The 20,236-nt window shown below is 42.0% G+C and overlaps 1 protein-coding gene across 2 annotated transcripts; it reads left to right on the top strand.

The window, feature by feature from the left end:
• Positions 1–7,396: 7,396 nt before the first annotated feature.
• On the top strand, positions 7,397–20,126 carry samd10a (sterile alpha motif domain containing 10a). 2 transcript variants are annotated; one of them, XM_078169830.1, is made up of 5 exons: positions 7,397–7,728; positions 9,457–9,638; positions 17,174–17,342; positions 17,440–17,580; positions 19,751–20,126. In XM_078169830.1, exons 1-5 carry the CDS (start codon positions 7,716–7,718, stop codon positions 19,771–19,773), a joined length of 528 nt encoding a protein of 175 aa, XP_078025956.1. In that variant the 5' UTR covers positions 7,397–7,715; the 3' UTR covers positions 19,774–20,126. The 2 variants fall into 2 exon arrangements, with proteins under 2 accessions (XP_078025956.1, XP_033485611.1); XM_033629720.2 differs by having other exon boundaries at positions 7,400–7,728; positions 17,440–17,586.
• The last annotated feature ends 110 nt before the right edge of the window (positions 20,127–20,236 follow it).

Raw genomic sequence — 20,236 nt, 5'->3', positions numbered from 1 at the left:
AGTTTGTGGTGTAGCTGGGATAAATTACAATGTATTCCTGTGACCGCTGTTTCCAAAAGCCAGGCTAGAGCCAATGAGGCAGTAATCAGCAGTGGTGAATGGGAGATCACTGCGAGTAATTCAGGCATCGATTGTGGGAGGATGTAGGAGAATATCTGGCAGACGTCATTATCTAGTGCGGAGTCATTTCAAATAAACATCAATCACATAATGTAATATCAAAACCAGCAGGGAGCTCTGCCTCGCATCCACTCTTGGCATCTTTTTATTCATATAAACCCAAAGAGAGAATGTTAACTCAGGACATTCAAGGCAACCAGAATAACACACCATCACTAAATCTGATGATAGTGTGAGCAGGGCTGTAACCAGAAACAGTGGACCCCGTGAACTGAACAGCATTCTGGGCCCTGAGACTACCTGCTACCTGTGTGACACATAGATAAGCGAGTTACAATGTGTAATTTACGTGGTTGTTTATTAGCAAATATCAACTATTGCTTTCATAAATATATATTTACTAAAGTGTAATGCAATTCACATACAAATGGAAACTTTCTCATAGGCTTAGAATGATTTCTCTATATATACACAGACAGGGTGCGGTCTGATGGAGGCTGCCCTCTTGCGTCGCCATATTTGAATACAGTGGCCGAAAGGGATATACGCGCTTCACCTTTCGCGTTTACCTAGAACTTGCCGTCACTGGAGACAGAGAAGGTGAAGCTCAATCTGGGGTGCTTCTGCGTGAACCTGCTTTGTACTTTTATGATTCTGTTGCACTTTAAATGGAGGACCACACACATGTTTTGCCCCGTTAGAGGGAAACCACGCCACCAAATAAAAGAAAAAGATCAGATAAGCGAGGACGGGACAAAACGCGAGTGAATATCGGCGTTGCTTATTCCAGGTGGAAAGAACTCCTGTGGAAGAACACTCTGGAAACGCATATATTATAATCATACCAACCTATATTTGCCACACTGTGCCGTGACTATCATATAAAACGTGTTATTTTAGCATTACTGTGCTAATGTTTGCTCGTGTTACCAAAACAATTAGAGATAAAACACTCCTAACATAACGTTATATCTCACAGATAACCTATATCTCACTGGTAAGCTACAACATATTGTAGTGTCCACCAGGACGTGTGGAAAGGATGACGCAGTTATTCGGCAAACCACCGTTTATTACTGAACAGTACAGGTTACTGTTGGCCGTAACTACACCAAAACAACCAACAAACAAGAACTTAACTGTAACTCCAACTGTGCACTCCTGCTCTCTCCTCCAGCTCGCTCATACACACACCAGCACGCGCACTCACACAGCCCTCATCCCTGTCACACTCGCACACTCGCCATTAACTCACAGAACATTGACATTATAACAGAACATTTACTGCAGGGTTGCTACAATATCGTAACATGGTTTAGATTCCTAAATAAATATTCACCTCGTCGCTAGATAGGCCTACTCCTGAAAAACTCGTGGATGATGCCATCTCTGTCTGCGCATGGCTTTCTGTCCTACGAGGCCACCGTCACTTACCCGACGGGAGGGGTGAGCGAGTGAGCCCAGCAATCTAGAATTTGACCGCTGATGTCACTGTTACTCACCATTTTTACACACTGAGGCTTTAAAGGCACAGAATGTAATTTCTGCCGCTAGGGTTCTCTCAATCAAAACAATAACAAAAGATGGACTTTGATGACATTGTGAAGTAACGTGGAATCATGGGAGTTTGGTTGTTTGTTTTTTTTTCAACATAGATTGCCATTGAAAATCTATCTGACGTGACTCGGGCAGAAATCATGTTCGTATTAAAGTCTTATTCATGTTATACTTATTATAACAGAATTAATAAGTAGACTGGCTATGACATTAAATGCTGCTTATACACTGATGCATCAGTAGTAACAAGTCAGTTATAAATTATAATGATAATAATACAAACACTGAAAAAGTCCACTCTGCATAATCAGCACTTTACCTTTTGATACTTGAAGGTTATTTCCCTGACACCTACATACTTAGGAAAGATTTTGAATGCAGGACCATAACCTGTAAAAGAATATTTTGACGTTGTATTATTGCTGCTTTTACTTAAGTCAAAACTTTCTCTACCACTGGTGCATTTCACAAAAACATCTACCCTTGACCTTTTAAAGAACAGGTATTGAATTTAATCCGAGGTAGACTGAACAATAGCGTATTTATCTGTGTTTATTTGTTGACTGTGTTCAGTTGTGAATTATCTGATATCTCATGACAGTGTCAAGTCTCACAGCTTTGTAGTAAGAGAAAAGGACTGTACGGGGAGGCGATGCACCATGTGAGGCTGTGATCTGCATTTTAATTCAGAACAATAAAAATACTGTGTTAAAGCAGAGACGCAGTAGTAAAAGCCTTGAGTGTCAGCTGTCTATGAAATTAGCTTTTTATAGTAGGAGGATTCAGAAGTCTACAAGGTCATTAAACTTGTCCTCAGAAGGTCTTCAGATACTCTGTGGCAAACATCTGTGTCTCTCCAACAGTGCACAACAGTTTCCACTGATCAAGTGCCATCCACAGCCCTGTTTGATATTGTGGTTTTCACACTGATCTCTCTAATTAACTTTCATCATCACACTTTCACCATCACAGTTCCCTGCCAAAATCTGTTTTAGTCTGTACAGAAAAAAAAATCCAGTTTTTCCTCTGTTGATTGCAGTTTGTTAACACATGCAGCTGCCCTGTCAGATTTTTGTTTTGTACATTTCAACCAAACTGTTTTAAAAACCAGAGCAGCCTGATGTAAATGTATGAGATATTTATAAATACACAGATGAGAACCATGAAATTTTTTTAGTCCAGACCCTTCAGGGGCAATTTCTCAGCTACTCCCCAAAGCTCAAGTAAGATTTGTAGCAGTAGAAAAACAAAATTCAGTTTGCCCTCATTTTTTAATCTTTTTTATGTATTTGGTGTGCTGAATTTATCGTGGGAAGTCCCTGCCCACTTAGACATGTCCCTCCTGCTAATGCTGAGTGGATTCAGACAGGACTGATGTTGGGATGTAAAGTTATTACCAATATATGGAAAACTCCTCTTGCCTCTTGACAAATGGCAGCATTGTCATTTAAAGGTTTAGTTTGTAGGATTTAGGGCCTTTATTGGCAGACAAATGTTTTCAGTAGTTTACTGTGTTGTTCTACAGTAGCCCAGAACGGACACATCAGATGCTGGCTCTAGAAAGGGTCATCCACATTTTTGCCTCCTACATGCTAGAAGTTTCATGTGGTTGCAGTGTGCAACCTCACCACTAGATGCCACCAAACCCCACACACTAGACCTTTAAACGGAGGTCATGAATTGGTGGACATTAAAGGTCCAGTGTGTTAGACTTAGGGGGATTTAGTTGCATCTAGCAGTGAGGATTACATATTGCAACCAGCTGAAACTTCTCCTGGTAAGGATTCCTTCATTGTTCAGGAGGATTTTACTGGGAGCCGAATTATCCACAGAGGTCTCCTCCTCTCCAAAATAAACGTTCCAGGTGATTTAAATTGGTAAAAACACTAAATAAAGCAATTTCAAGTCAGCAATCAGTGTTTCTCTGACGTTTAGCATGTCGTAGATGGGCTGCTAGCCCAGCACCTGTGCTCACCTTTTTTCTCTAATAAATTAAAATGCAGGTATTCAAGAGGTTTCGACCATGACCCAAATTATCCACAGAGGTCTCTTCCTCTCCAAAACTAACAGAGCAGGGGCCTCATTTATAAAACTATGCAGAGAATTCACACTAAATGTTTGCGCATGTACAAATGAGATAATATTCTGATTTAATATAAAACCGTGCGCATGCCTGCCAGTACACTATTTCCTTTTATAAATCCTGAGTCATCTGAAATTGTGCACACATGGATCAGCCCCATATCCCACCCTCTACATGGCCACATTCAACCACAAATGGTCAGTGCAAAACTTCACATGAATGTCAATGCATTGACATGAGCCGGCTGATCAGTGGTTCTTATTGGTGAATCATGGCAGCGACCAAGAAGAATGAGTTTTTCTGACACACAAATCGAGGTGCTTGTCGCTCGAAAGCACTTATTGTTTGGTGGGGTCACATTCAAAAAAAAGAAAAGAAAAGAAAAGAAAAGAAAAGGCAGCAAATGGCAACATGTTTCTGCTGTTAATGTGAGTTCATCAAACAAGACTGTCCCTGAAATTTAAAAAGAATTGCACCCCGTTGTCTTTGCTAATTTATACAATCCATATGTGAAGGTGTTGAGGATGTGCCGGGTGAGGTGACTGGAGGAGGCAGAGTGTGTGTGGCAGCACTGCAGTGTCTCCAGTGCGCTCTGTGCGCCTGACAGCACAGTTGTCTTCCCTGCAGCGATTTTACACACAAAAACTATCTGAAAGCTAAAATTGTACTGATGATATATGCACAGTATTACAACTGTTGATGCAGTGTGCTGCATTTATTTAATGCTGTTTGATGTTATCTTTGAGTTCCACGACCGACAGTGATAATTTAGTCTAGGCAACGTGGTTGAGGTGAAAATGACTCAGTATATTCATGCTTATTATCATGCTTATTATCGAGAAAATGAGAGCCAGACTTTCCTGAGTCCTGCCACCTGCCACAGCCTGGCATCATCCAGCTGCTCTCATTGGCTCCACAGCTGACCACAGGTGTCAGCAGTCTGGCCTCGACCCTCTGCGCTCACAGGGCGGGGAACGTGATGGTGAGACAGCATTAATGAAATATTGAGTGGTATTTGATTTGAGATTTGAGTTGACTAATATAATTTACAATCAAAAGGTGCTTATGGAAAAATTATGGCTCACTGGCACGAATAACACTGCTGCATTTGAATGTTTATGAAGTGGATATATAAGAAACGTGTGATATGAGGTGAATTTAAATTTGTGTGAGAGAACTCATTATGTGAATAACGATTCCTCTCAGTCTGGCTTCAATGCACCACCACACCATCTGAGTGGCCAATTTCCCCCATCTCCAAAATGTTGGTGTGCATGGGTCAGAGTTTCCCTAAATTTATGCACATTTTCTCATCAAAGTTTTTTTTTTATAACTCCCAATTCATGCTAAGAAAATGCCATACGCACATTTCAAGCCCTTTTTTGGGCGTAAACAATGCTTATAAATGAGACCCCAGGTGATTTCAACCAGTATAAACACTGAATAAATCAGTTTCACGTTACAAATCAATGTTTCTCCAGTGCTGTTTGGCATGTCGGAGATGTGCTGCTAGCCCAGCACCTGTGCTCACCTTTTTTCTAATAACCTAAGATCCAGATGTTCAGTTTTTTTAGTGGGAGCAAAATTATCTGCAGAGGACTCTTCCTCTTCAAAACAAATATTCCTGGTGATTTAAACCGGTGAAAACACTGAATAAAGCACCTTCATGTTAAAAAAAATGTGTTTCCCAGACGCTCTTGTTGTAGAGGGGCTGCTAACTACAGCAGCCGATGTGAAAGCGCAACACATTGTCACTCCAACCTCGTCAATTCAAGTCAAGTCAGGATTTATTTCTAGAGCACATTTAAAGTGCTGCACATAGTTTACACATATCGACGTTTGGTCATGGGCTTTCCACGGTCAGATATGACGTAAAAGGTACCCTGGGTGTGTTGGTTGTTGACGTTCTGGGATGCTGTGTCAAGTTCTGCCTGTTACATGCATTGTCTTCTTTCAAAATACACTTCAGTTTTCATAGGACATGTACAGTTTGCCTACAGTCTCTTTCACAATAAAAGCACTACGTCTGTACAACACTGCAAATTGACTTTTTTTTTTTTCTTTTTTTTTCCTTCAATAACTAACACACATGGTTAGGTTTAGGAAAAAAGAACAGGGTTTGGCTTCAGAATCTTAGGGGACACGAACACCGCTCTCTCGGGTGAAAGTCATTCACTACCTCCCACCTGCCCCAGTTGGACTTTTGCTGCCTTAACTTTTGTCCTTGTCCCGCTGTGCTTCCCTCTGACACCGCCAGGCACTGTTAAACTATAAGAACAACTAAGCGTGTATCATTCTGACAATACAGACGCCTTTTTTCGTTGGTTTCTGACGCTGCAAGTCACTGCCCAAACGCTGTATTTTGACAACTTCAGAGGTGGACCAGGCTTGAAAACGCGAATGGCCCTTTCTAGAGCCAGTGTTTGGTTTGTTCGTTCTGGGCTTCTGTAGGAACATGGCGGTTCAACATGGCGGTCTCCATGGACGAGGACCTGCTCCCTACAGTAGATATAAACGGCTCATTCTAAGGTAACGAGAACACAACAATTCTTGTTTTCAGGCAATTATTCACTAAAGAAAACAGTTATTACAGTATATTTAATGTCTGTGAACAGACCTAAATCAATGGTTCCCAACTGGTGGTTCGTGGTCCAAAAGTGGGTCGCAGGTCCCTTGTGAATGGACTGGCAGTGAAAAACACACTTTATGTTGGAGTTCAGTTAATTTCCTGCACAGAGCTTTCATTTTGATCTGCTGATGACATTGTTAAATGCAAGTATGATGCCGGATGTATTAAACTGTGTGGACCTTCAACCAATGACTAAGGAGAAATGTTGACCCAGTGGCTGGACCAGTAGGGAACCACTGCTCTAAATCCAACAAACTGGACCTTTAATTGAGACCAGTGGGATGTACACTTACTTGTTTACCCTCCCCTTTTCTTTCACACCATCTTCTTATGCAGTGATGAAACTGTATGTAGTTTTTCCTGTTACTTTTACTCACAGCCCTCCTGTGTTCCCTCATGCTCAGTCATTCATTTCAAGTTTTTTAAATCATTTTCTTAAATTACTTTATATCTCGCCTTTAATCGTGGTGAAAAATAAAACTGTATAAACAGCAAAGTAAGAGAAAAGGAAATGACATAATTGTATGCTTATTTAAATGATTATGATTAGTTTGTGGAGGTCATAGGTCAGCTACTCCAGGGCTACCCTTTACTTTAAGAGATGTGATCAATAAATAAACAGTGGGGAGGAGGGAGCAGGATCGATGCTCTCTCCTCTCTGATGTCCTGCAGCTCTTCTGGACAAACCCCCCACACAGAGGGTCCATCACACAGAGGGCCCACTGCCCACAGGCGCGCACAGAGCTCCCTTTCTTTAAGAAAAGGCAGAAAGGAGGGAATTCCTCACGGTGGATGCTGCAGTGATGAGAAGCCTTTTCATCCGGCTGTTTTTCAGAGTCTCCACTGGCTGCGATAATTACAGGGCCCGGGGCTGCACTTTGAGCTCGCTGCGCTCATGCAGGCTCTTGAGAAAAAGCCGCGCGTCTGATTCTCACGACACAGATATAAAACCGCACACAAATTCACTCACACAGGCGCGCGCACGCTCCTCGCGCACCACTGAGCCAGCGGAACCAGTCAGCCAGCTGCTCGGGGGACATTCCTGTCGTGTCTCCTGCAACTTCAGTCCACAGGCTCCGGCAGAGAGTGACACCGGCGGACGGCGTGAGCTGGTTTGAGGGCATTCTCCCAGTCAGACCAGTTAAGACTGGAGAAGGATGTGGAGCGTCATTCCTGCTGCTGCCTGACGGCTCTGAAACTTTTGTCGGTAAACACAACGCGGAGAGGAGCAGAGGAGGAGAGGAGGGCGCAGGACCCGCTGCCTGTGTGTCGCTCACCGGAGACGATGGAAGACTCTGACTAGATCCAGTACGGCTCGGAAACACCATGGCAGTGGACGGTAGGCGCTTTCTGTGGGTTACTTTAATCGAAATTACCTTTTAAAATAGCTGGAAACTTCAACTTTAAAGCGCACATGGAGCTTGTTAGTTCAACTCAATACGCGTGAGACCGGTTAACCAGGTTTGTTAGTGGTCGCGTCAGTTGGGAAAACGCCTGCTGCACCATCATGTCAATATGTACATAAAGTGTGAGGTCATAACTGTACATTAAATCTACCTCATACCTTAGGAAATAAGATTAAAGCTCAGTAACTTAACCGTCAGTGCCGCATGAGTGCCTGTATGGACATTATATGAACATGATGGCGAGGTCTGCTCATGGTCAGTGTCATGGTGCTGAAACGGACAGCGCGCCAGAGGACACCAGTATCACCAGTCTGATAGTGGGACTGTTGCTGTGGCCAGTTTGCATTTTATTTAGGTTACTCTTAATTGCCACTATTTAAAGCCCCTATCTGTAGAATTGAATGTGATTTACAGCCTTTATGTCCTTCTCACTGTGAAAAGAAAACCCTCTTGAAAATTGATGCAGTTTGTGTGTTGCTTCCTGTTTAATGTACACTACAGATTCAACTCCAGCACCAAGTGAAACATACTGCAGGCAGGAAACACTTCACAGCATGTTTAGCGAAGATTTTTGTTCATAAAAGAGTTTTTCCATCCGGTGCAGGCAGTTTATATATGCTGGTTAATGAGGACTTTTTCCTCCCATGCATGAGGAAGTGAAGAAAAAAAAACCCGTCTGACAAGTGGTCTTAATTAAATGTGTTTTAATCCGGGATAAAGGGGCACATTTATGGTTACAGCAGCAGCCTTAGGGAGCAATAACACTGTGAAGAAGAGTTCGTGTGTACGCAGCCTTAGAGTTACACCTCAAAGAAACAAAAATGGCACACAGAGTTTTATTCGTGATAATCTGATGCCGCTGGTTTGCCTTGATGATTGCAGGACTCAGCTTTGCTCCGCTCTCAGCAGGAGACGATGAGTGACGGAAAGGAGAGGCACGGAGCCAGAACACCAAAAGACACCCTTTCATCTCCTCAAACCCTTGTCCCCTCTGACAGTCGCTCTCGTTATGTCCTCTTTTCAGATTCTCTTCTCAGTTTAAGATACTGAAAATGCAAGTTAATGCGCCAACACACACACACGCACACACACACACAAGCGCAGCTGCACACACAGCTTCAAACACGGTAAGAAAATTCTTCAAATCTGCCACATGAATCAGTAATGACCTGTGGCTTTCTGCCAGGATCTGTGCCAGTAACAGCGTGTTTACTGTAGTTCCACACTTTCTTTAATTACTGGATGTTGGGAAGCCACCTGCTGTTGAGTGGTTTTGGATGTCTGCCCGCAGGCCGCCTCATAATGATGAGAAAGTGGCTGGTCTCACAGCTCCGACATTCACCTACAAGCTCCGCTCAAAGTGATAGTGTTGTTTGAACACTGACTTCCGTGAATTACCCAGGAGCTTCTGTGGGCTCAGGTGACTTTGAACCTAATGCCTGCTCAGTATCAATAGAGCAGGTATGAGCAGGTACTTCATGATGAGATCATCTCTGAATGACAGGGTGTCCAGGTGGGTTCAGCTCTGGCTTTTGTTTTCAAGGCAGGCAGAGTTGAAGGAGTGTTTTCGCAGAGCCTGTCTTATGCTGTTTTTACAGTGTCAGTAGTTACACATAGATCCCGCTGTCTAGTCATTATACCTCCTGCTTTTATCTCTCCAGCGGCATCCAGTTTCAGTTTCTGCAGGCCAGCTGTGGAGTACAGGGCTCTGCCTGAGGACTTCAAGCACCAGCTGAGCCGACGGACAGGTGGGAATCTAACCTGGCATGATGGGCGTGGGCAGAAAACCGCAGGGGGCAGGACAGTGAAGCTGCTGCAGCAGCCGGGCACAGAGGGCCTGCAGGTACTGATCACACACATCACCCCAACATCTTGAATAGCACCCCTGGTTCATGAACTGATGTTGTGGGATAACCCTCAAGTTTTCTCACTCTCTACAGTCAAGGACATGTTTTTTTTCATCCATATTAAGCTTGATGGTACTCAACAAAAGGTAATCAATGTCACAGACGTTGATAAACCGAGACGACCCACTCTAGATTAATTTTCTGTATCTCTGCCATGGGTTTTGGCTCTGCCCTGCCGCTTTAGGAGACTCGCAGCAGCCCTGACTCCATTCATTCCAATGGGAAAAGTGAACATGAGTACAGAATATGACCGTTTCCTTCGGCCTGTGGTCACTGAAGTAAATAGTGGACCAAGTTTTCACAAGCCCCAAACCTTTTAAACATTCTGAAACTAACATGACATTTACTACACTTCTAAATAAGGTGGAGGTATGCAGGGGAAATATGACCGGGGCCCCTTAGGAGGCCAGAAGTTTATACTATTTTGTACCTTTGGCGCAGCTTGTTATGCATTATCTTTTCTTACAGAGTGTCTTTGTCGGTGTGTCCTTGGGGTTGTTAGCCATTTCTTGGTGCCATTTGTGATTTGAACACTCCCTATGCTATTCTGTGTCATGACTGAAATCACAGGCTAACATACGGAGTGGTGAGGTGCTGTGAGTTTTAACAATCTGGTAATTAACCATAAACACAACTGGGCCGTGAAAGAGAGACAGCTAATGCTAACCATACCTCCCCACCCCCTGACAACACAACACTGACTCAGTAGGTGTTGCAATAACATGAACCATAAGTAACACCTAGTGAGAATCAGTGCTAACATTTGCAAGCATGTGAAAGAAGTGGGGGGAAAGCTCACACAATATAAGATACTGCGAAGATACTATCACACACCATTAAGACTCCACAGAATGAAGCTGATGAAATATATTTTTGGGTGGAAATATAAACCTGAAATACACCATATATAAGAATGAAGTGTGGTCAGACCACTTTGGGTCCAGGTGTTTACTGCGGGACCGGTCCAAAAATACCAAACATATCCAAGTGTGCATTTTCTGTTATTATAGCGGGGATAATAACAGTCTGTCGGGTTATTTTGAGACACTGAAAGCAAACAAAGGCCCCAGAGCTGAAACTATGTGTTAGTGCAATGATAGAGGCAGCATCATATGAATGTATGTTCAGTAGAATAAGTGGAGATCAGGAGGAAGGGCCGTCTCCCTGGAGCCAGTTCTGGGTTTACGTTAAAATGGAAGATAGGTCTAAATAGATATCACGCTCCTCTGTGACGATGTGATCCTGTTGTAGGACTTAAGATATATGTCTGACATTTTCCTTTATTCAGTTCTTTATTCATTTTAATTCAATAAGCTTTATCAGCATGACACTTCATAGGTGTAGCCAAAGCACAATTACAGTTTCAGACAGTGAAATCAATTGACTGCGGTGGAATATAATAGGTAATTAAATTGTTCAAGAGACAAATAACAACATTTTATTAATATAAAATTAAAGACATACCTTGTAAAGAAAAAAAAAACTTGCTAGTGCTATGTACCAAGCCTTTCATACACTAATAGAAATTCCAAAAACATGACCAAACTACAATTTCACTTTCTGAGTACTGTAGAACACAAATTTAACAGCATGACAGACATCTTAAATCAAAAATGGTATGGAAACGTTCTTTGGGCTTGTTGGAAAAGGAGGAAAAAACCTCTTAGTGTTTGTAAGATATGTGGATTTTGTCATTTTTTTGATCAGTTGTAAAATATGCACAACGGCTGCAGTGTCAGCATCCTCTTGTTTCTTAAAATCTCTTCACACAAAGAGTGAGGAGCATTTAAATTTCTGTTTGACTTTAAAGGAGCTCCATGTGATATTCAGAGCATATCTATGATTCAGAGGTCGTCTGCACACGGCTCTCAACATGAATCACTGAATCAGTGGCTAGCAGCTAACTGGCTAACAGTGCTGACAGAGCTAACAGTGTAAACAGGGAGGGAACCAGATGGTGGGTGTTAGCTTCTGTGATGACGCCGTCCAGATATTAGCGGTAACCGCCATAGGAGTGCAGTGCAGAGCGGCAGTGATAAGCTAGCCAGTGGGATACACACACAGGCACCACTGGACCGTCTACCACAAAGAAAGCAGAGAAGCTCGGATTATAGCACACACAGACTGAGCCAGACTTTGTTCTCTGCCCAGGATGCCATCACTCCACTGTACCTTGCATAGCAAATAGTGGTTTGCTGCTTTATTGATTCTCTAAATTAGTGGTTCCCAACTGGTCCAGCCACGGGTCCAGATTTCTCCTCAGTCATTAGTTCAAAGTCCACACAGTTAAATATATTCAGCGTCATATTGCGTTTGGCCCTGTCGTCGATCTAGTTTGCTGTCTCTGTCGAGTAGCTGTCCATTAGTCATCAGCCCTTCAGCAAGAAAAGGCACTTCAAAATAAAAGCTATGTGCTAGAAATTCACCATACTTCAAAATAAAGTTTGTTTTTTACAAACTTGACACGTTTGCGAGTCACTTGTGGTCCATTCAGAATGAACCCTGACCCACCAGTTGTGAACCACTGCTCTATATATCATACAGAGCTCATTTAAATCACTAAGTACAGGCATTCGAGTTTCCTCACTTGGACTGATCGAGCACATGTCCTATATTAATATGTTATACTATGAAATGTTTTTATGGTCCATATTAACTGTAGTGGTGGCACTATTTGGAATATATAAGATACCATTATAGCCACATGACAATAGAAGGAAAGTAGTTGTGTTATGTGTTTTCATATTTCCTTTTCATTATCAGTTTCCCTGTATTCCTACATAAAGTAACGCAGATACAAAACACATCTAATACTTACTTGAAAAATCATTAAAATAAATATGTTCATTGCTGAGTATACATGGAAGCGATCCTCACCGGTGTTCAGTAACTCTTCTCTCAGATTTCTGTGCAGAAAAGTCCTGAAGAAAAGAAATCATAGTCAGACAAATGTGGCCGGTCACCACATATTGTTGCAAATGGGCACTTTGTTAGCAGAGAATGGAAGTGGCTCTCTCCCCAGCGGGTTGGTGGGCTCTAACAGCCTTTTAGTATGGCTTTAAATAGCACTGGCCCTCCAACACTGGCGCTGTGCTGAAGCAACTCTGTTGACTGAGAGCAGACAGACACAGAGTTTAGTTTGATACTGAATTCTTGATATACAGATTGTGATTCTTTTTGCAGGGTGTGCAGAGCCTTTGTTTTTATAGATCTCTTTATGTGAAACATCGTCAGATCCACTTCCAGCAGCCTTTCTGTTCCAGTCTAAGTTTTATATTTTTTAGTTGATATTCATTTTGTTATCAGCAGCATTGTCTGCTCACCCAGTCAACAGAGACGATCCATTTGTGCTGCAAACCGTCCTCATTTAAAGCCTTTATTTACAAGTCAGAAAGCGCGTGTCTTTGTCTTCACCCCATGAAAGGCTCTTTAAAGGCGGCAATGAGCTGCAGCCAAAGCTGCAAACATAGAACTGGGCTGGGCTGATAACAGTTGTACACAATGCGTTGTTTGTTTGTTTCAATCCTCTTGGATGCACATAATGTAGTGGCCGGTTTATTTTTGTTTTGAGGAACATAAAGTTAATCAGTGCTGTGTGTTCGGAAGACGTGCTGCACTGGAACACGTGAATAGCTCTTTAACTTCTTCCACAGTTTTGCTTTTCATCCCTCAGTTAGTTTTATCTGCTCTTTATACCCACTCTGCAGCCACAGCCTCCTCACTGGTTTATTGTACATGTTGGTTTGAGAGTGACCATGTGAAAACACTCATTATAGTCTCTGTCAGCAGCACAATAACATTCAGAAAGAAAATAATAATCATTTAGGTCTTTTTTTTTTAAGTAAGAATGCAAAACATTTTTTAATCCCAACTTCTACATAATGAGGATTTGCTACTTTTTTGTTTTATTTTATTAAAAAAAAGTGAACATCGGTCTAACAAAACAATCTGTTTGCTCATTGGGCTTAAGAAAATTGTGATTTTCACAGTTGTGTGACATTTTATTGGTCGGACAATTCATCACATAATCAACAAAATAATCAGGAGATTACTTAATAATGAAAATCATTATTCGCAGCCTTAGTAGATCGTGGGGATTTTGGGGACATTACTGCATTTTGGACGCTGTCTGTTTGGCAAACATAATTTATTTAAGATGTATTGAGGAAACTGTTTTTAAATCAAATGTGCTAGAACCATTACAAGGACAATAAAATGACTGCTACACAGTATGAGAAGTCTTTGTCCTTTGTGTGATATGAAGGCCCAATTCAGAAGTGACTAACACACAAATCACAGCAATGCAGAAATACAGGCAGCACTTAAAAACTGAGTGTTATAAGATGAAGGTCTGAAGTGAGATACACCGAGCTCACAACCAAAAAATGGAAGTGCTGCACTGAGTTGAACTGAGTTGAAAGGTAAAAGTAAAATGAAAGGAAAGGAAATCTGGTGGTATAAGTATAAATAATCTTTATACGTGGTGGCAGGAAGTTTAAAGATAAAAGCAGAAACTTAAACTGTAGGACAATGGTGGAGTGGAAGTCAGGAGGCAGAAAAACACTCGACTCAAACTTGCTGCTCTGAATGTGTCTACATTTGTTTATTTATTAGTTATTTTGATTCCCATTAGCTCCATGAACTGTGACAACAACAGCAGCTACTCTTCCTGGGCTCCGCATGTATTCACAATACATGATGCACATAATTTATGACATGACATCCCTACTCATGCTAAGGCTCAGCAGTATTCACTACAGAAGTCTACCTAGTACAATAGATAGATCTGTGCAATATTACCACCTCTTAGAGGACTGAAATAATCAATAAAGCAAATTACACCAGTCCTATATCCAGCTACTGATTAACTTCTTGTGTAAATAAATACAAACTTAAAGGGTAAGTTTGGTATTTTTTTAAAGATTATTTTTTGGGCTTTTTGCCTTTAATGGACAGGACAGATTGAAATGGGGTGAGAGAGAGAGAGTGGGGGTTGACATGCAGCAAAGGGTTGCAAGCCGGAGTCAAACCTGCGACCGCTGCAGCGAGGCATCGCCTCTGTACATGGGGCGCCGGCACTATCCACTATGTTACAGACAGCACAAGTTTGGTATTTTTTAATCCAGACCTTGTTTTCCCATGTTTGTGTGTCTAAGTGACTATTAGGAACAACAGTTTTTGAAACTGGTCCAGTACTGAGCTTGAGCAGCAGCTGTATATCCACTCAGGCTTGTAGTGAAGTGTAAGACCCCGATCACGCAGAAAGCATTTTGCAGGTTGCAAAATGCGAGGCACACCAAACTGCCCTTTTTTTTTTTCTTTTTTTTTTTAATTTAATGCCACAAAAAAATGCTTGCTGCACCCCATCACCTCCTTACGCTAACCTTCCCATGTAATCAGTCTTAATTAGTAAGTAGTAATTAGTAGCTAGTCACTAAAATGTTGAGGCAGAGGGTACTTCCTGTAGCTCTGGTTGAGGGTGAGAGGCTGTCAGCAGATAGTTTGTTGGGCACAGTGAAACAGAGATCTGTGTGGGTACATGAGACCCTAAAAAAGAGGGTGGATCACAGGGAGTATCCCCAGTTGGTCCAGGAGCTTCACCTCCATGATGGCCTTACAGCACTTACATGCTTCCATGCCTACTGTTTTCTATTGAAAAGGGGGGTAAGTGCGGTTTGTAAAGTTGTATACCTCTGGGTATCCAAAAAAACCCGCTACCACCAGTTTCTCCTCCATTGTTTACTAACTGCAAACTTGTTGTTGTGACCATCACAGAAGGCCCACCTCTCAGATCTTCCAGTTGGATAGTGGGAAGAAAACAGAGATAATGTGCGTCGCTATTCCATTCTGAGTTTTTTCAACTCGAGGAGTTGAGAGTTCAAAAATGCCAGCCGCCAAGAGCGCAGAAACACAAGGCACGTAGCAACACAAAAACAGCAAGCAAAAAGCTTCATTCTCATTAAAAACAATTACAAAATGTCACCTCCAGCTGCTGAGATGCTTTCTGTGTGATCAGAGCCTAACTCAAGTTGGATTTTGAGCCACTTTATTTTCCAGTGAGAAAAGATTATTGTTTTTGGCTCTGGGTGTTTCATCAGATCATTTAATGCAAACTGATTGTAGATATAAAGATATTTAATGGATGGATGAACACAAATTTACACAAAAACAACTAATTACAAAATAATTATACTGATACTGAAACATTAGCCTTAGAAGATAAATACTTCTAATGAGATGATATTAAAATATAATGAGAATTGTGGGCGTCTCAAAGATGTAGTGGTTAGCACTGTTGCCTTTACAGCAAGAGAGTTCCAGGTTGAGGTCCGCCTTCTGTGTGAAGTTTGCATTGAGTTTGCTCCCCGTGTCAGCGTGGGTTTTCTCCAGGTGCTCCAGCTTCCTCCCACAGTCCAAAGACATGCAGGTTAATTGGTGACTAAATTGTCCGTACGTGTGAATGTGAGTGTGAATGGTTGTCTGTCTCTATGTGTCAGCCCTGTGATAGTCTGGCGACCTGTCCAGGGTGAACCCCACCTCTCGCCCAATGTCAGCTGGGATAGGCTCCAGCACCCCTGTGACCTTCTACCAGGTTGAGTGGTTACTGATAGTGAATGAATGAATGAATAATTGGAATTGTATTGTAAGAATATTTCTTAGCTGGGACATACCGTATATATGCCTTGAAAAGTAACATGTTGGTCTTTATCAGATGGAGTCATCAGTCTGACACATTGCAGAGACCTCCAGCACTGTTTTGTCTCCACTCAGATCCAAGCCAGCCTTTCTTTCTGATTTCTTTTTGAAGCACCACTTTGCTCCAGTTGAGAAAATCTTGAGTAGGAGAAACGCTGAACCTGCTGAATTTTTTAAACTGATTGAGTGATCAAAGGCCCAGTTTGATTAGTCCGCCGTAGTTTTACATCCTGTACATCTTTTAAGATTAAAGAGCTGGATCTCATGATCACACTGGCCTACATGCTCCTCTGCCTGCGCTGTAACTGTTGGAGGAGCTGCCGCCGCTGCATGTTCGCTGATCTTCCAGACAACTTAGAAGTTCACATCTATGCAGAGCGTGTTTGATCTGCATGCACATATGGTCGCAGTCGTCCCTGTTTGCTTTGATTAGGAAACCTGTTCTTGATCTTATAGAGGCCTGATCTTGTCAGGTCCTCTTGTATAGGCCCATCTATACCTGCAGCCCACCATAAAACTGGAGTTTGTCATTTTGATATGAGCTTTAGAACTGCAGGAAGGAGGGATGTTATCTAACAGAGCCAAGCTAGCAGTTTCCCCCTTTTTCCAGTCTTTATGCTAAGCTAAGTTAGCTGTAGCTTGATATTGACCATACAAACATGAGAGGGCTAACAATCTTCTCATCCAATTTGCAGCCAGAAAGAGGATACGTGAATTCTTGTAATAATGTCCATCTTCTCTGTACTTAACTGTCTGTCCATCTGTCTGTCTGCAGTACCGTTCCAGTGACAATTATGGGATATATCACACGAGCCCAACACAGCCCAGTCTGATCCGCCCCGTCGTGCTCTGGTCACAACAAGATGTTTGTAAATGGCTGAAGAAGCACTGTCCGCACAACTACCTAACCTATGTGGAGGCGTTCTCCCAGCACGCCATCACAGGTCACACTGCTCAGACAATCAGAAGACATACGAAATAAATGTGCATTAAAGAATTACAAAATAAAAGTGACATCTGATTTTTGCTTTCACCCTCCAGGCCGTGCATTGTTGCGTCTGAACGGCGAGAAGCTTGAGAGGATGGGACTGGTGCAAGAAACTCTTCGACAGGAGCTGCTGCAACAGGTGCTGCAGCTTCAGGTGCAGGAGGAGGGACGCAACCTGCAGCTGCTCAGCAGAAGTGAGGGTGTGTGTTTTTATTTTGTACAACTCCATTCTCAAATCTCGACTGTAAAGGAATAGTCTGACATTTTGGGATGAATCTTATTCACCCTCTTGCAGAGAGTTAGATGAAAAGATTGATAGCACTCTCATGTCTGTACATGAGATATGGCATTACAGACAGCAGCGGGTTAGCTAAGAATTAAAGAAGTGAGACATAACTTGTTATTTCATGAGCTAAAGAGGTGCTGGTAGGTGTATCTGGACAGAGCTAATCTACCAGTTTCCCCCTTTTTCCAGTATTTGTGCTAAGCTAAGCTAACCGGCTAATGACAGTACCTTCATATTTACTGTACCAACACTGAAGTGGTGTCAATCTTCTCAGCTAATGCTGGGTTCACACTGGAAGCAGAAGCACCACGTGGAGTGCTGCCCGCTTCCTTTCAGCAACCATGTTAACAGATTGGGCTTTTCTGTGGTGCTGAACTCTGCAGCCAGCTCGTGATCTGTGGTGATAGTTTCTGTGTCTGATGTTTTTCCTACACAAGCTGTGAGCCAATCTGGCAAGAATGCTGATGATGCTGATAATCTATTATGCAGAATATAAAGGATGTATTATGTATTACATAAATGATCTGAATCTTATAAATGATAGAATATGCACCCCATACTTAGTTTTTCCACATATTTGTCAACAGAGAGCAAGAGAGACGAGCACATACAGCAGAGAGCAGAATCGTGTCCTGCTCATTAGGGAGAAATGCGCTTCAGGGGCCACATGTATGAAACTGTGTAGATTCACTACTAAAACTATGTGTACTCACAAAATGGAAATGTGCACACGTATGCTTTTCATCACATTCATAAAGCTGTGTGTCACTGGATTCAATTTTATAAATCTCAATCATTGTGGCGCTGGGTGCACATGTACAAGCCTTATTTCTACACTCACAGTCCGTCATAAATGGATGTAGAAATGCCCTTTAACATGTATTTTTATATCGATACTTGTGCCCCTCCACCACTAATAAGACCTGTCAATGAGAAATAAGGCACTTAAGTTGCAATATCACCACTGTGTCGCATCGGAGATGTTTTTCAAGAGTGTCAGAGCAGCTGTCATTTTGCATGGCTGTGGCTTTTTGTAGAGTCTGTACCAATAATTCATCACATTTCTGCAAACCATCATCGCAGTAAATTTTCAATCATCATGATTCTTATTAAACATCAGAGGGACAATCGGTATTTCATTCATTTAGCTTCCATGTTGAAACTGACTTCACAAAGTGTGCCACAATGATAAAATTAAATGTTCATTAACCAGGACATGAATGTAGATAAAAACGAGCTGTGTCTTGATTCTGGGGCTGCAGCCTTCGAAGGCCAAATTTGAAGACAGATTGCGTCAAATCAGCATGACCGAGACTGTCCCATTTCGAAGGCTCCGTCAAATGCAGCCTTCTTTCCCAGAATTTGGAGGATGCAACGGATGAATCCTTCGTGGTCCAGCCTATCCCAAGATGCATTGTGCGCCGGTGACGATTATATATTAAGTTAACTAACAGTTGTCAACATTACCGTTAGCAAAAAGCACACAGCTTAAACAATCTTAATTTAATAAGTTGACCTGAAAACAGTCCGTCAGCCTGAAATATATCAAACGGCGGTGTCTCCGGCAGTGAATCGTCTCCTCAAGTATCAAATAAAAAATATATATAATAACAATCTCTGGGTCCATGATTTAGCGCTAACAAACTTACTACCTTACTCCTTCGTTTGGAGAGCATTCGGTTTGGCTGATGCGGTCTTCAAAGGACATGGCTGATGTAGACCACCAAGGCCGCGTCCTTCAAAGGCTGCAGCCCCTGAATTTAGACACAGTTAATGAAAGAAATCACTCATAAATAATTTTAAATCAACTTTATAAATTCACCTTTGACATACAGTGCAATAAAATAACACAGTAGTGAAACTGACTAGGAACCTAAAAGCAGTGTTATCTGTCTCTCAATTTATATGGTTTTTGTGCATATTTATCATTAATGCGTCTGGCCCTGGTGTGAACAGCCAGGCCTCTGCGTCCAGTGTGAACACGGCCTAACTCTGCCTGAAAACAAATAAACCTGATCCCGAGTTGTTTTAAATGTTTGCAAATATCCACAAAGTATTAATCCTTCTGTCTTTCACAGGTTCCTTTGGAAGGATATCGTAGCCAGATTGCTGGAAGATGTGGATGCGGTGGAACTATGGGATATTTACTCAAATAAACTCCAATGTGAATCAGATCTGTGGGATAAATCCATCTGATGAGCAGCGATGTCCAGAGTTATGTTGCTGAGAGGAAGTTGGCAGCTTTTCACTCTGCATGATGAACAAACATAATCTCTACGAACTGACTATGAACTGTGATGAAAAAGCTCCAAGACAATCCATCAATTTATGGCTCTGTTCTGTGATTAATTATTATTAACTGTTTCTGTCTTACTTTCTCTACCTCTTTCTCTCTCTATCAGACTTTTTTAATGTCAGGAAACAAAACAAATAAATAAAAATATCAAAATATTAGTGCTTTTTGTTTTGTTTTGTTTTGTTTTGTTTTTTTCAAATGTCTACTTTAAGGTCAGGGTCGTGTTCGTTCCCCTTGAGAGAGCAGCTGCGAGGGAGCACGTGATGAC

Source organism: Epinephelus lanceolatus, chromosome 8, assembly GCF_041903045.1.
Source record: "Epinephelus lanceolatus isolate andai-2023 chromosome 8, ASM4190304v1, whole genome shotgun sequence".
Taxonomy (NCBI): domain Eukaryota; kingdom Metazoa; phylum Chordata; class Actinopteri; order Perciformes; family Serranidae; genus Epinephelus; species Epinephelus lanceolatus.
This window is presented reverse-complemented; position numbering and strand designations above follow the sequence as displayed.

Excerpts from the sequence above, each read along its gene's own strand:
- samd10a (XM_033629720.2), top strand. Across the intron at positions 9,639-17,173 it reads CGGGCACAGAGGGCCTGCAG|TACCGTTCCAGTGACAATTA; the intron begins GTACTGATCACA and ends GTCTGTCTGCAG. Across the intron at positions 17,343-17,439 it reads CTCCCAGCACGCCATCACAG|GCCGTGCATTGTTGCGTCTG; the intron begins GTCACACTGCTC and ends TTCACCCTCCAG.